General features: G+C 39.3%; 1 protein-coding gene across 1 annotated transcript in view; it reads right to left on the reverse strand.

The window, feature by feature from the left end:
• Positions 1–6252: 6252 nt before the first annotated feature.
• The window catches only part of HAAO (3-hydroxyanthranilate 3,4-dioxygenase), a 34682-nt gene continuing 23355 nt past the window's right edge, over positions 6253–17579 (reverse strand). Inside the window, exons 7-10 of the mRNA XM_014950567.1 lie at positions 10665–10810; positions 9447–9515; positions 8207–8289; positions 6253–6793 (exon numbers count right to left, since the gene is read on the reverse strand). Coding sequence (XP_014806053.1) covers positions 6715–6793; positions 8207–8289; positions 9447–9515; positions 10665–10810 — 377 coding nt within the window. The 3' untranslated portion in view covers positions 6253–6714. The remainder of the gene's footprint in view (positions 6794–8206; positions 8290–9446; positions 9516–10664; positions 10811–17579) is intronic.

The following is a 17579-nucleotide window of genomic DNA, read 5'->3' on the forward strand; positions in this document are numbered from 1 at the left end:
CTTCCCCTGCCAGACGCTCTGGCACAGTTCCTCAGGCACTTAAATATCATTGTGGATTTGGGCTTCCGAGCCTACATCTTATTTCCCTCTGAGGGGGAGGAAGTTTTGCAAGTAGAGTTAATTTTGCTATAGAGGAAATAAATGCCATGAAACCTTTCTATTAGATTAAAACTGAAATAAAAAACAACCTTTGGCTCTCTGTGAGGAATGCCTGTGAGCTGCATAGCCCCGCTGCCTGGGATGCTGTGAAAGAGCTTGGTTAGGTGGAGCATTTAGTGTAGTCAGCTTCCAGTGAAGCCCAGGATAGAGCTTCCCTCTTGTACGATCTGCTTCTTCTGTCCTCCAGCAGTATGTATGGAGTGGATCCAACCACCAGAGAGCACAGATGTAGCTGCTCCATAAAAGCTTCTGAGACATCCTGTGTCTGACATAAATAAAAATGACCTTTAGTATCAATCTCTATCTCTCTGACTGCCAATAATGGGCTAGTCAAGTTACAAAACGCCAAGCACACACGTTATGCTTGGCACAAATTTCACCAGTATGGGCAAGATACAACTAATTACTGCATAAAAATACTCATAAAGCATATATAGGTGTGTTTGTGTGTGTATATATATGTGTGTGTATTTAAATATATATAATAGAAATAAACTCTATGCAACTATGCAATGGTATTTTGGGGGATGCAGAACACAGCAAGGCAACATTTGCATTATTGTAGTGTAGCAGCCTGATTCTGTTTATATACTGGCATAAATCAGGGAAGCTGCAGCTAAAATGGCAAAGATATAAGTGGTGGCAAATTGCCTTCAGTGAAAAACTGGGTGTAAATTGCCTACCTTATGTCCAAAAGATGGAAGAAATAGCTTCAGACAACTGAACATTGTCATCCATATTGGAAACAGAAGCCAGAGTTGGTTAATTTTAATTTTAAACTCTAAGTCTGATGCAATAAGGCAATCTGATTCCTGGTTCCAGTGCTGTCATGCTGTTTCCTATCTTGGTTTAAAAGTAAAGCTAATCTTGTAGGTTTTGGTGGGTAAAAAAATTAAATGAATTCTTGTCATTCTGTGGAGCTTTTACTCGGTTTCATTCAGTATTTACCATTCTCCTCCTGAAGAGAATAACAAGATGCTGTATAATGAGGGGACCTGCACATTGAATGTTTATTTGCCGCTCAGTAATAAAGCATGTAGAGTTTGAACCATGTGGGTTGTTACTTGCCAATATCAGGAAGCAATCAGTAACTGTTAACATTTTTCTCAGGTTGTCATAAACAAAGCTGATCTATTTGTGGTTCGACAATCTGCTGATGATTTTTTTCCAAAGTCAAAATGTGTTGTTCACCTTCATTTTGCATTGTATGCCAAGTTGCTATAGACAGCTCGGATTGCAAATGTGTTCAGGCGAATAATTACCACTGGAACGATGGCTTTGTGATGATATGTGCATTCTGTCAGTACTTTCATTTTGTAGAATAATATTTTCTGTAACTACGTTTGGGGAGTAGGAATTATCCTCTAGCTCATTAGCAATACTGTGGTGCTTCCTGCATGGTTCAGTTGATCTTGCTGCAATACTGAGGAGCTGTACCAAGAGGGGGTGGAAATGCCCCTGACTGCGGAGCCTGTGACTGGGGTGTTCCTGCAGGACAGCAAAGATTGACTTCCTGCTCCTGGGTGGAGATGGGGGCTGTTCCTGGGGCTTCTGCTTCTTGTGGGACTGCTCTTTTCCTGGGGCTATTGGGTAAAGTAAGGTTACAGATCTCTGGCTGTGGTTTGCGAGAACAGAAAGAGCTTTGCTCAGCTCTTGGCCCTGTGGCTGCTCAGTGGAGATGGATCTCTGCAGCACCCTGAGAGCAGAGCGTGGCATTTAAATGGCCCTCCAGGCATTTCCTTGTGGTTCTGCTATGGACAGCTGTGTGTTGTGTGTGCAATCCTCTGCTCAGCGCACTGATTATTGTGGAGGTGCTCAAATCTGCCTTCTGCATGGAGTCCAGATGCTGCCCTGGGGGTTTTGGCAGAAGAGAGAGATGCCAAAGAGCTAGGTAAGGTGCAATGACTGTATTTCAGGATCAAAGCCCAGTTGTGTTTGGAAATTGTATGCTGAAGCTGTCAAGACTCAGTTCTACACATTGGGATGTGTTTAGCTGCTTTGTTCAGTTGGATTGTCAAATTTATTTTCAAGTCATAAAGCATACAGTTTGAACTTAAGTCTGCTGTGAGTGAAGTACAAGCTTTATCACCTTTGTGCTTTAGTATTGTTTTCTAAGCAAGCTAGTTTCCTTCAAGGGGAAAAACATTAGAACATCATTAAATAATATTTTTTGCTATAGTTGTACAGCACTGCAGAAGTCCTATTTTTGCTCTGACATGTTTATCGTGTGCCCAAATTCATCACTGAAGCTCCCAACATGCTTATGCTCACTTTACTTTTTCATAGCCATGACATCTTTCTCAGTGGCTTATGAGGTTATATAATGGAGTGTTTTTAGAACCCAAATAATTTTTCTCCAATTTCATTGCAGTTTATCTCACAAACCAGGGACACAATTTATTTAGCTATGTAATAGCCAAGTACGTGCACCTATTTAGCAACTCTAAAGCAGCGTTCAAATCTTCCAGCATGTGGTACTGGTGCAACTTCTAATGAATTACCAGGCCAAAGATCTTGGAGCTGTGTTTAACCTAGAGCAACAGCAAATGAGAAAGAATTGTTCTACTACTTGCAGCCCCCACACAGGAGACCTGTCTGTAGAAGGGAACCTGATGTGTGCATTGGGATTGAGTTGCCTAATGACTTTGCCGTTTCAGGGCTTGTTTCTGGAAAGGTGCTGAGTACAAACTGGCTGGCTTTGTGTATATTCGTGTATATCCCTAGATATCAAGCTTTAATCAAAATTCTAGTAATATTAAAACAGAGTTTTTATGCAATTTCACACTTTCTGGACAATCACTGAAAATACTGCTGACTGGATCCAGCATAAGATCTTTCTGTACCAGATAGTGCTAGGATCTGTAGGTCAAGTATTTACTCTGAGCTGCAGGGCAGATATTAATTTTTTCTTCTTAATTTTTACTTTAAAATCAGCAATTTTACTTTGGGTCCATCAGCTGTTATTCTGGATGCTTGGATATTGAAGAGTAGATCTACAAGTACATGTGTAGTCAATCAGAAACAGACCAGGAGGTGATGACCTTCATTAGCCTGAAGCATTCATTCAAGTGCACTCTGGATTATTAACTAAAAATAAAACAAATGAAAAGAAAATCCAAAGCCCTGAAATGTCTGCTGCTATCAACACAAGCTGTTTTTGTAGGAATTTGTTAAATTGCTTAAGCAATTTTTCTTGCTTTACTTATATGCAATGATGGTGGGAGGGTTGCTTTTGGTGCATCTGTTCTATAAAATAAATGCGGCTGAAGAGCTGAAATCAGAGTACAATGACTGCTTTTAACAACAGAATGAAAGCTTTTATTATCTTCATGCAACAAGATAAGATTGGTTTACAGATGTGAGTAAATGCTGTGTGGGTTTGAGGAAAGAGTTTATTATAACACACCTGATTCTACTAGTTTACTGATCCACCTAGTCTAGTTTTCTGCCTCTGGTAGGGTTTGTTACTTCAAAGGAACAAGCAAGATCTAAAAATAAAGCAAGCATGGAGGAAGAAGAGTTCCTCTCTTGACTTTTCCAAGCTGTCAGTTTATGTACTGCAAAATGAAATGTAGTTAGCATTGATCATTATTGTGCCTTACTGTTCTGTGTTATTTAAAAAAAAAATATATAAATAATTGTATAATCTTGAGCTCTGCGGTTGACATGTGATATGTTTACTCCATGATCTGTGAGGGTCATTGTTTTCCTTTTCTAGTTCTCTTGGAACCACAAACATGTGTTTTGCATAAAGTTGCTTTTTATAGGTCTTATTTCAGTATTGTAGAAACAGCTGGTGAAGATTAAGCTTTATTTACTGCACCAGGCTTATTTATCTTTTTTTTTTTTAGTATTATGATTGCTTCAGTTTTGAACTGGTGCTGTTTTATAATGTAACCTTGCTAATCAACATATTTTTGTTATTTTCTCATATTTCAGCTCTTAATAAGGAGGAATATAGACACTATCAATTTATTCCCATAATTCATGTAAATCAGCATAGCTCAAAATAAGAACATAAGTACCCTATCTGGTCAGACCTGCCTAGCCTAGTGGCAATAGGAGACATTAAATAATTTAAATATTTTTTATCTATATTGCTAATTTAAATGAAGTGAAAGACTGTAAGATATAAATTACTGGCTCAATTAGAAGTACTATAATAATGCTTATATCGCTCATTATACCATTTAAATGATATAATAATAGAAGCCAAAATACATCACAGAATGATATGGGGTTGGAAGGGACCTCTGGAGATCATCTAGTCCAACCCCCCTGCCAGAGCAGGTTTATCTGGAGTAGGTTGCAAAGGATGTTGTCCAGGTGGCTTTTGAACGTCTCCAGAGACAAGAGACTCCACCACCTCTCTGGGCAGCCCAGTCCAGTGCTCTGCCACCTTCAAAGTAAAGACATTCCTGCTCATGTTTAGGTGGAACTTCCTATGTTCCAGTCTGTGCCCGTTACCTCTTGTCCTGTCACTCGCCACTGCTGAAAAAAGACTGGGCCCATCCTCCTGACACCCACCGTTTAAGTATTTATAAGCATTGATAAGATCTTATATACATCAATAGTTAAAAAGGAGTGTTTTATCTTTCTCTTCACTGAACTTACCAGTCTTCTCACTGAGATTAAACATTTTAAAGGCACTGAACAATGATAGCCACTCCTGATACCTTACTCAAGAGCTGGTGGGATTGGGCTGCATCAACTTTTCCTATTTGAAGTGAAGGGGAAAGCTCCTGCTGACCTGCAAGATAGGTGAGACTCTGGATGCCTGTAGGTAGACTCAAACTCCTTTGTGTGTGTTTCAAAGCTATCAGTTCAGCTCCAGCTTGTGATTCTGGACAATCCTGCACATATTTAAGGTAATAATTCATTTAGGAAGCATGGTGCAGGTATGGCTTCTGGTCTGTGTAGGCTTTACTGAAATACTGCTTAGAATATATATTTTTATAAAGGCTTTGCTTTTGAGTCTTGGAGAAGGCGAGCAACGGATGGACTGTCTAGGCAAGTCTATAATAATGTTAGCACAATCCTGCCAAAATGTAATAAGTTTATTAAGTAAGAGGTGATACAATATCTGTATGATTCAGATGGAAAATGGGTGCCCAAATCAGGGTGCAGGTACACCTTGTATAGAAAGAACTGCAAAGAAAAAGTCCTGTATATGCACAGGATGTGGTTTTGTGCTGATGCGTTGCCATGGACATGCATGAACAAGCACCTTGTCAACAGGAGTGCATGAGGGCGCTTTGTCAACAACAGGCCTAACTACGCCTCTGCCACTGACTTGAGTCTGAAATCCTTCTTTATGAGGGAAGATTGGTATTGGAGTCCCCAGACTGTGATCCAAATAACTCTGGTGCAAAAGTATGTACTGAGCTGACCACACGTACACAGAAACAGCTAAAAGGACTCCAGGAACCAAACTTGCATCTGGCCAACTTCTGCGTGGGCAGAGGAGCATGGGTGCATCTAATTGTAAAAGTACCATTGTTGGGACAGTTTACAATATATATAATACAGAGGATGAATAAAGCACCTGGAAAAGATTTGCTTACTGATAGGAGCCCCCTGGAACTATTTGAAGAGTTGGAAAAAGGAAGTTGCAGGTTTCTAAATCACAATGGTTAAGCACCATGGAAGGAGTACCTGACAAGTTCTCTCTTTGTGCTCTCGTTTGTCCTCTGGCTAACAAATAATTATTAAATTGGGGCAGGGAGGCAGAGGGAGAAACACAACAACTGAAATAATTCTCAAAAGAGATACTATAATGCAAATTTCCCCCAGTACTTGGTATCTAGGTCTTTTCATAAATCTTCTCATGCTGGTTTGATCCTAGTTCTCAGGCATATTTTTGGGACTGGACACCTCTTGACTAATCTTTAGATGACAGTGGCTCCTCAACAGAAGTTACCTGATGACCTGCTCAGCCCTGGTTTCTGAGCTCTGGCAGTGGTAGAATCACAGATGATGCTTAATACTTCTGGTCTGGTTCTTGCTCAGATTTGAGGCACCTAGAACAGGGCTTGGGTAGAATTCAGAGGTTCAAGCACAATTTTTGATAAAAGGACTTTGGCACAAATACAGTTTGAGTGTAACCTTTATTTTAAATCCTTAAGTCACTAAAGCTGGGAGAGAGATGCCTTAATTTTTATTGTGAAATTTCCATGGCTCATGGTGCATCTTGATGGGTAAAGAGCTGTTGATTATTCTGGATGTTGTTCTACATAAGCATTAACTTATTCTAAGTAGTATACATATTATATAAACAATCCTTTTACTTGAACCTGGTTTAATTTTCTTTCAAATAAGAACTATTGTTCTGTTGTGGTTTTTTTTTTTTTTTTAAATTACTGATTGTAGATTTTGCTGAAACTTTAACTACTTGGGGGGGGGAAGTTTTAATTTGGCACAGCACTTGACTCCACTTAATTTAGTGTAATCATTGTGTTAGACTACTCAAATTTCCAGGCGTTGCAACTAAAAGATCATTAAGAGAATGCAAATAGGTTAAAACTTTGTTATCATCAAAGTCAGTGGGCACAGGAGCTAGGTATAAGGCTGCTTGCGTTTTGGGTCCTGAGCAATGCAAATAGCAATGCAATCTTCTGCTCTCTTCCAGCAGTACCTGAAAAAATAGAAAGAGATATGATCTGATGTGTGTGTGGGGGAACCACAGACTCAAACCAACAACTAAAGACATTGATTCTACTGAAAAGTAGGGGACAACAAACAAGTTCGGTTTTGATTACACTTGTTCTCTTTCCATATTGGTATATCTTGTGATATTTCAGGTAATTACTCTTCACTGTCTCTAATATAACCCAAACATCATGACACGGTGGGGAAGAACTTATATCTACTTATAGATGAGCCCAGGGGGAAGGCATCTAATCTGATTTCACTGATGTGAGGACTGAAACAGAATCACCTCGGTACAGATATTATTTTAATGAAATAAGTATCTTTGTGTTCAATAGAATTTTTCTTGTGGTCATCACTTCTGTATTAGCTGTTTCTGTGCCAGTTGCAGAGATGGCCAGAGATCAATCCCTGTGCAATAGTGATGCATGCAATAAAAGGTGCCTGCTGTACAGATCTCATAAATGTCTTAATCCAATATGAACTGTGCTGGTAGATCTCTGCATGTGCATCATGTCATGGTTTTGAAAACACATGCTCATTGATTAGACTGCAGGACTGGGAATTAATTTAAGTGATTTCACATAAGCAGTAGAAGTAATGGTGAAAGGGGGAGGTGGCTACGTGTTTGGATCGGGTGCAGAGAACGGTTCTGTGCACAGCTGCATGGTTTCAGCTCTTTCAGGAAATGTTTTCGGTGCTGGATGAAAGGTGTACAAGAGTGCTGTCAGTGCTACTGTTTATTAGATTTTTCCTGTAGGAAAGAAGGTTGGCTTTATCATCTGCTTATAATCTGTTGCATTGCATTACCAATGAGTATACATCTTCCTCATGGTGGGCACTTTTATCAGCTTATGCCATGCTTCAAGACTTGGCAAGTACTTTCCATTCTTTCTGGAAACTTTTCACTGTTGGGTTTTTTTTGGTTATTTTGTTTTTTTTCCTTTACAAATAACTCCTGTCATCAAGATTATGAAACAGCCACATGCATCCTACCCCAGGAAGAGAGCTGTGTTCGTAATCTGAACCCCAAACCTTGCTCCATTGATGTTGATGAAGCCTGGTCTGAAGCATAGAGGATCTGCTGTGATTGCCAACTGGTGTATTTGTGCTGTCTACCTTTATGCATGGTCAGTTGCTGGCTGCTTTTTCTTGGTAGTGCTTGTTTTTTTATTTTCCCCAGCTTCAATAGTAAGAGCTGAACTAGAATGAGTGTCTGCCTTTGTTTCCTCCTGAAGAGACTTCTGCTCTGCGAAATAATGGAGGCTATTGCAAATCCTGCATTCACAGATGTATGCTTCTGCACCAGCTGATCCCTAGACTAGGGGGTGAATACACAGAATTTATGTTGTTGGAAACTGGGTAATCACGCATTGAACCACTGTTGTTCTCTACTCACGTAGTCTGGGCTCGGACAAGCAGGCTGTCACCAGCAGATAGAGTCAGGGTTTTACCATCCATGGTCACAGTCGATGCGCCCTCCTGAAGGGAGAGAACAGATAACCAGTTCTTAATTTTCCATGGCCTGTCAGTAGCAGAAGAAAATGCCGCAGGTAAGTATGGAAATCTTTCCTACTGAAAGAGCACTTCAAATCTGCTGTTTCTTGAGGTCTAGCTAAACATTCAGCTCACCTTCCCTCTTGAACACTATTACATCAATAAAAACATGTTTCATTGTTCATTGTTCCCCATTGTAAAGCAGCACCCCATTGCTTCACTCTTGGGGGCACACTGCTACCAGTCTAACCTAGCAAGCTGCCAGTTGGTACAGCTCTGGAAATTAGAGATAACTTCCTGGAGTACTTCAGGCTCCTCTTCTACTTTTCCGATTCCTAGTATCTTTTTAAGTCTTGAAAAGCAGTTCATGAGTCAGCAGGGAGCTGACAGAAATCGCTAACAGGAGTCCATCCACACTGGAATGGACTTGTCAGGATCTTGTCAAGCAGTGAAGTCAGGATCCTGGCAGTGACGAGGTCTTGATTGCATAGGCTGCTGTAAGCTGCAGTGTTAACAAATGTCTTTCGAGATTATTATGTCTTTAATTAGTATTTCATAGTCCTTGTGAATTTCAACAGAACAGGAAGTGATAGAAATATCTGCCTCCCTGATTTGTGTAAATGAAAACTAGCTTTTCTCTGTTTATTCCCTTGGGCTGCAAATGTTTCCTAGAAGCCAGCTGAATGAAGGGCATCTGGATTACCTACCACTGTGCTTTAGTATAAACAAGTTCTCAGTTAGACTTTTTTATTAGCTCATTCTACCTGATTCCAGCTTGACTTCAGTAGGAGGAGAAATGCTTCAAGGCAGAAGTAATAGGTGATGCTTTTTATCACTTGGAGGCATTCTGATGTACTTACAGGATATACCCTAGGTAGGGTATATTAAAATCCCCCACCAAGACATGGACAATGCCAGAATCTCTGTCATCAACACACAACATGAGGAAAAACAGACTATTTCTATGGTGGCAGTAGTTTACAGTTATTTTTCATGATAGTTTAAAGCTGAAGGGGGGTGCCTGTTGATGAGAGGGAATATAATAATTTTAATTTCTGTTGCTGGTGCTAGAAGGCTTTACTACTGTTCAGTCTGAACTGAAACATGCACTCATTGGCTAACAAGTGTGAATTGCTACATACCAGCTGCCATATCCAGATATCTGAATTCTTTTTACTTTTCTCAGTTGTTCCTGGTCCATAAGCTATAACCTTTAAAAAAAAAAAAAAAAAAAAGGGGGGGGGAAATAAACAGAAGAAAAGGAACAGCTTCATCCCAGTGACCAAAGTGTACATATTCATCTTCCTACAGTATTAAAAACATTCTATTTTTACAGAAAAATATTCATGGAAGCTGATGTTATTTTTACAGACATTAAAATTCACATTACGTTTGGTATTCTCATATTGATTCCTACTGATAAAACGGGAACTGATCACACCTGCCACTCCTTATGCTCCTCTGCATCCTCACTTATCTATTCCTTCTGCCTCCTCCCACTCTCAGCTTTGCATCTATATCCTTCCTGCTTCTGTTCTTGGAACAGGCACTTCCTCCTCATGAACTCTGGGCCCTGTCAAGAGCCTGTTGAAGTAGAAAAGATTCCTCCATTAACATTAGAAAAGCTGCAGATTGGACCTTATTTTTCTCATTATCTGCCCTTTCTGTGTTCTTCCTGACAGCCTCACACTCTGTCACTTTGCTGTCAAATGTATTGGATTCTTCAGAGTGCAACTCCAAGTAACCCAGGGAAAGAATGTTTTGTAAACTACCATGCACACAGCACAGATATCAAATAGTGACAGCTTCATTTACACCCAAACTAGACTGTGTTTGACTAAGCTGAGTAGGACAATGCTTTAGCACGGCCCAGGCTCTCTGGTGCTGCCCAGTTCTCCTTGTTTTCACAATTGAGATTTGAAGGGGGAGGAAAAAAGTGTATTTACACACCCAGATTAGATTTGGCACCAAAAATGCTGTTCAAACATATAGGGAAGCCACACTTGTGACTAGTATTTCCATCGAGCTGGTTTTTCTCATTTAGGAAATGTGGATTGATAGGAGAGTGGAGAGAATGAGCTGTTTAAATCCTAAAGGAAATTAATGGAAATAAGGTTCAGATTGACTGGGCAAATGGAAGTATCTGAGCTAGGAAGCTCCTGTCTGCGCTGGTCAAATCAATGGATGAGGACAGGTGCTTCCCAAGGGCAGGGCTGGCTAAGATGGAGTTGTTCTGTAGGGGTGCATAATTTTCTCTGCTGATTACATATTGCTGGATTCACCCAGTCTGAACAGTTGGCACCTATTATCTGTACCTTTAAAAACAACCCCGTCTTTCAGAGAAATTAGACCCCTCCTACCTCTGTTTCAAAGTTATCTCCAAACATACTCAAGGATTTCTTCTGTTTTATTTCCCCACGATGATCATTTAACCAGCCTTGGAAGGAAAATGGCTCCATAACAGAAGTGGAATTTAGTGGGAAAGGCGTTTCTTTCAGGAGTTCATCTGTAAGCAAGGCAGAGGACTATCAGTGATGCTTCCCTTTAATCTTTGAACATTCTGCTGTTTACAGCTTGCGGGGTTCAATTTACAGATATTATCTAGCTAAAAGTGAGCTCTAACAGTAAACAGTTCTAGGGTCGTTATCAGCGCCTCTTATCTGAAGTTGTAAGATGCATGTATTACTTGTGTAGCTTTATGGAGTCGCTTCTTTGAAGCTGCTGTCAGAACTGTTGTGCATCCACACTTGTTAAAAATGCATTCAAACAGTATGCAGTAGACTACCTACTTCTTGCTGGCACATTCTTCATTTTTTTTCAGACCAGCTTTTGCACTGGTAAAATCTGATATATCACCTCTGAGCCGTTGCTGAGTCACCCCTTACATATGCCCATATAAGCGGAATTAGGCCCATAGAACCAGTTCACTCTACAACTTTCACATAGTTAGTACTAGCTTTTATGTTTCTTCTCCCTTATATGTTTTTAAATACACCGACCACAGTGAAGCAAACAGGTTATCACAACCTCAAATTTAATAAAATGCCTTTTTTGTGGTGTTCCTAGGGTTGTAGCTGGATTTAATTTCCCATAATTCTCTCTCATAACCAATTTGATTTAAAATAGCTGGAGGACGGAATGCAGTTTTAGTGTAGCTGGTGAAATTCAAGATTTGTGCTGTGTGTTGCTGGGTATATGAAATTAGTTTTAGTTATTTATCAGCTCACAGTGAAGTGCAGAGACAGTGCAAAAGCCTTGGTGATCCGAAGTAGTTTGTTCTGAGATGCTATGGAGGAACACCCATAGAGTAATTTCAAGTCATAATGCCAAATAGATGCTGGAAAAACTCACTAGAAGGCTGTCTCCCAAATGCATTGAGGTAATAAACTTGCAGCCAAATCTTAGTCTTGGTACTAGTAATAGAGTAGGTCTTTTTAAAGTACTCATGTATTTGTTTTGCAGTGTTGTTCTGGTTCTTTTCTAAAGCTGTATTTCCCTGCTCAGCAGTGTTTTGAATGTATCATTTCAGTTTTTCATGGAAGGCCATTTTGTATGCGTCTTTGAACAATAGGTGAGAAGGTCAGTGCATCCAAGGGATAGCAGTGCACTGAATAACCGACTGCTACCTGAAGGATCATAATAAGCACCAAGTGTCTACATCTATCTCCAGACAATCTGGATGGGGATGCTAAGCCTTTTATTGTGGAAGCAGGTTTTGACATTCAAATTTCTTCTCCATTATACTAAATTAAATGGAAGAATTCAACATGCTTCTGCAAATTATTTGTCTCAGCAATGCCTCTTTCAGGAAATGCTGAAATTTGCAGCAAAAGAAGGAATTTTTTTATTTGAAAGCTTTTTACCTTCAAGACTTTTTTTTTTTAAAAAAAAAGCATCCTACTTTTACATTATTTAACTCAAATACTTGACACACTTTTATTGAAAAGCAAGCTCCTCTGGAGAAATTAAGAAGCACCAGAAGGAAAAAGGAAAATCTTTACATTAGATTTATTCTAATCCGGGACTGGAAACATTAAAAAGATCTAGTCTGAATTCTGTAGTTTCTTGTTCGGTAACACTACAAAGCAGTATTAAGGTAATTGGTGATTTATTTTCACATCTCAATATGTTTGATCTTTTTGTTTTCTTAATTTTCACAGGTACATCAAACTTACTTTGGAAGTAATTAGGAATACTTATACACTTTGTCCTCAAATTATGGATATAGTCAACTTCAGCTGTACTGGAAAGTTGTTTTTTTGCTAGGGTGAGATACAAAATAAAGGTCTAAAATATTATGGTATATATTCACACACAGCAGAGAAGAAGGAAAAATTAAGACATTTTATCAGAAGGTACTCAGTGCAATTAGTATTCAAATAGATTTTTTTTTTTTAAAATACTTTGTTTCATTAATAGTAGCAATCTTTACCTTCTAAAGTAATATAAAGTTGAGAGAGGTCTTTTATCAGGATAAAACAGGTCACTTGAATTTTGAAAAGTCTCTTGGAATACAAGTTACACATTTGTAGGGCTTCCTATGAAAATGCATGTACTAGTTGAGCTAGGTTTTTAAAAAAAAAACAAAACAAAACACCCCCACAAAACCCCAAAACAAAACTAAAACCACAACAAAACAAACACACACCTCCCCCCCAGCCCCTGCCAAACGTGATATATAGCACCTGATGGGGCAAGACACATACTGAGATGCCATGGGTATCCCACTCAGCTCAAAGGGATGTATCTTCTCCATAGGTTAAGAATTCCGGCATCACGGTAACAAGTAAGTTCAGAATTCATATGCTGGAGAATGGATAGCAAAAAGCTGAGTCTCTAGGGTGGGCACTGTGACGTTTTGGGCAAGCAGAACTATGAATGCTCCCCACGAGCTGCAAGGAATTTGGGGTGGCAGAAAAAAAGCCAAAGTACTTGTTTGTGTTTTGACCGAGAAGCAACACAAATCTAACAATGAAAAATAACTATAAACTTCTATGTTTGTAGTTTAACTTCTATGACTTATTCCTCGTAAACATAATCTTGCTTGTTTTCTGCTTTCTAGTGGTTTCTGACTCCAGCTGCCCTGATCAACAGGGACAACACACACGGGACAACAGTTAGCAGTGACCTATGTGTGCTTAGGGCCAATGTAAGGTGCAATATCCTCCTACACTTAACTGGGGAGCACTGTCCTTTCTTGCTTGTGATGAACAGGCACTTTCTAACAGTTTCATTTATTTCCAAGTTAAGGGTGACTTTTTATTTATTTAGACTTTAAGTTCCTCAGTTAAAGAGTTGTCTTTTGACGCTTGTCCTGTCAGTGGGCCCTGGTCTATGATGGGGTTTTAGTTTATTACTGATTTTGATGTTAATGACACTTGCCTGGTGACAGCATAACAGCCTTTGAAAACGAGTCTGGACGAAAAGAACTTTTAGTGTGATCCAGTACAATGTCTGATGTCCCTGTTCATTGCAGGGTGGGGGTGGGGACTAGATGACCTTTGGAGGTCCCTTCGAACTTAAACTATTCTATGATTTGATTATCTGTTACTGCAGCACAAATAAGAAAGCACTGTGATGATGAAGCGTATAACATATGTCTGACATTACTAATAGCCTACTTGACTGAGTCCTCATTTAACCCTGGTACTTATCCCTCGCATGACGCTGAAAGCTGCAAGTGCCCTAGTGCTTGTAAACTTGAGCTAATGAGCTACAATGAGCGGGATCCAATATTTTGTGATCACGCACATACCAGAATTGAAGCCTGGTGCTTCCAAAGAACTGAGTGTTTCTTACTAGGCTAATGGCCTATATTTGCATATACTTCTGCTTTAGTCTGTACACTAGCTTTCAACAATATCTCAGGAAGTGTGAGTTGGTGTGTTTCTGGAGTTCTTATGTTCTAGTAATACTGTGGGACAAGGAGACAACAATTAGTTTAATGACTAAAGGGTAAAAACATGCCAGCAAAATGCAAGAAGATGGCAATTCGAAGCTAGTCAGCTAAAAGTCTTGTGCGTTTATCTCCAAGTAATGTATCAGTAAGTGGACCATCAAATCTAATATTTTTCTTACATGTCCAGGAGATCCATTTAAATAGTTCAACAGTAAAGTCCATTTTTGTAGATTGTTACTATTAAATATTCATATCACAGCAATTTGTTCTTTATGGGTTTTATAGCTCTTTTCAGCTTTAAATTAGAACGTGGAGATATCATGTTAAGCTGAAAAATACATCATGTTTACCAAAGGAGTTTGTAAATATTTTAAAAAGGAAATTACAGGTTTTAGAAGTTGATTTCAGCTAAATAATAGAGACTGTACCGAGACAGCGAATATGAAGCTGTGCAAAAATGAAGAGAACAGCTTGCAAGAAAGCAGTCAGTAAGCATACAAGTAGTTACAGCCTCAACAGAGGCCACCTAAGAAAGAGTCTGAACTTGCTGGGAACACTGTACTTCTGATAGCAATAAAGAGGACAGGCAAAAAGAAGACTGTCACTGGCATACCAGGTGTATGTGGGGTGTACTTCCTTACCCCAAGCTCACATGCTACATGGAAGCTCCCCCTTCCCCACCCCAGTGACGTGCCTAAGCTTTCCTGTCAAGAAATCAGACCATCTCATTCTCACAGAGTGTTTCTTGAGCCCTGTTATCTCCAAGCTCCTCCCACAGCTCTCTTGCAAACCTTGTTTCTTTGAGATTTGTTGCAAAGAAAAAGAGCAATAAAGCACATAAAATACAATATATTGAGACTGTGTTGACTGTGAAACTGATTACATGTTGGCTTTATGAAAAACTGTTTTTTTCAGTGACATGCCATCCTTCATTTCTAGGCAGCACACTCGAGGTGAAACAATCTTTGAATCTTTAAATTACCTTTTATATTCTAACTAATTATGAAAGCCCCTCTGTCCCGTGTCACTGTGCTGCCTCAGAAACAGGCCATCTCTGTGTGCTGTGGCATCATCTCCACAGATGTGAGAAAAGTCCCTTAAAAATGGTGCCTCCCTTGACAAAAGCAGAAGACATCCTTACCCAAAGTGGAGCAGTCAGCTCCTCTTTGTTTTATAATCCTTTAACAGAGAATAAAATGGTCCAGACTAGGGATAGAGAGCTCACAAGTTATTTTAGAATTACATATTAATTTATTTCTGTCCACTTTCTAATCACCCTTTCTAACTCTTAAAGAATACAGTTTGCAGCATTTCATGTATTGCTGGCCAATGCCAACAATAATCTCTGCTCTAGGATGCTTTCTCATACGTGCCTACCTAATTCCTGTGAAAACTCTGCTTTACTCTCAATGTTAACAGAAATGTCAATGAGACTAGTAAGAGTTTAACACCTCTCCAAATAAAACCTGTGGACTGAAGGACATACTTTCAGGCACCTGGGTTTGAAAATAAGCAGTTAGCTCATTCTATATAAAAATCCAGAGTGAAAGCACTGACAGTGACTTATTACTTTGGGGGCAGTTGGTTCATTTCACTGTTGTTGAGTATAGATGCAGAAACATTTAGCTGAAAATGCAGCACTCACTTGTAATCATACCTTTCCCCGTGTAACTGCATTTGTTTTTGCAACATGCCCTGAGAATTGGCATGGCTGCTAATTTATGACTTGTGCCTGTAATTACATCTAGGCACATTTTTCTTCATGTCATTAAATCTATGCTGGAAACTAAACAACAATTTTAATTTTTTTGTCCTAATTGAAACAAAGAGGTTTGATGAAAGCTTTGGAAAATATTTTTGTAATAAAGAAATATAGCCTTTTCAAAAGGTGGTATCACCAGCCAGAAGGAAGGGAATAAATGAGAACAAGAAATTGCAAGAGTTAGGCCATAATTCTGTTTAAAAGTTCTTCATAATATAGCTAGGTCATTGTAATTAAGAATGACAAATTATACGGAGAAGTACTGAGCACTGTTCCACTCCTAAAATCAAGAATCTTAATTTTCATTTCTGAATCTGCCTTTTATATGACTGGGTATTTCATTAATCATCTTTGTGCATAACTTCTGCTTCTACAGAATAGGATATTTCATTATAACAAGCATTGTGAGACCTCACTACATTTGTGAGATGAGGATTTGTCCAGCATGCGTGAGCTATTACTACTAAACTGCCTTTGAAACACTAGTGAGAATGTCAGCCTGACTCCATTAGTGAGTTTTCTGTTTCTGATGTTCCTGTCTGGGGAGTATTTAAGAGTGTAAGGAAGAAAGAACCTGCCTTATTAGAGAAGACGTACCTGCTGTGAAACTGCTCTGAGCTTTAGAACTCTCAAAAATATTAGGTTTTTTTTTCCCACTAAAATCTGAATAGAAAACAACTTTAGGGCATTTCTTCCAATTTCCCTGATAGGTTTATTATATATATTATGTACTAAAGGTCAGTAGTGGCTTGGTTCCCATAGTGAAGCATTAGGAGAGCTCCTGGAGATTACAGTTCATGTTCTGCCTCTCACTGAGGAGGCTCAGCTAAGAATATTGTGGCAGAAGCAGACTTTGTCCTGAAGACTCTTCTTGGATTTTGCTTGGTGAATGTTGTCATTAGCAGTTCTGGGCTCTAGGAGCCTAATGAACTTCTTGGAGCATTCCTGGCTCCAGAGAATGTGCAGCCCACAGTCCTGGCTTTTGGATAATATGCTGTAGTTTGGAATTAAGAAGTTTAGTAGAAGTTTTCATATGGCAAATTATAGCAGCCATACTGCAGACACTGTAATTCTACTTTACTCGCGTATTAAATGTTGCTGACTTAGGTTGGTTCACGTGAGCTCTTCATCTCCAGTACTGGCTATATACTTGGCAGGGAGTGGTGTGGTGTGGAAAGTTGTTAAATATTGAGGGGAAATGAATTAAGCCAGTGAGGGGTTGCTGTTGGTTATACCGGATTGCACGTGTATATTAGATTATTCTATTCCCTTCTTCAACCAGTGTACTCTTTACAGTTCAGGTGGGCTTCAGGAGAGATATGGACATGACTTTAGGTAAGATGTGACAAAGATGGACAGTGTATTTATGTGGGCATCTTTGCCAGAATAGAGACAATAAGGATGATATGAAAAAGCAGTAGATTCAAGTTGTTGACAAAAGTTATAGAGACAGTGTCTTGGAGAATTGTATAATTACTAGACAGTTAAAAATGGTTGAGTCTGTGTTGGTTTGCATACTGTTATGTGCTAGAGACCTCCTGGTTTCTGTTTACAAAATAAATTCCGTAGACAAGCACTCCTTAATACCTTACTGCTCATATGTTGTTTCTTTTA

This window comes from Calidris pugnax, unplaced genomic scaffold (genome assembly GCF_001431845.1).
Source record: "Calidris pugnax isolate Ruff unplaced genomic scaffold, ASM143184v1 scaffold24, whole genome shotgun sequence".
NCBI lineage: Eukaryota > Metazoa > Chordata > Aves > Charadriiformes > Scolopacidae > Calidris > Calidris pugnax.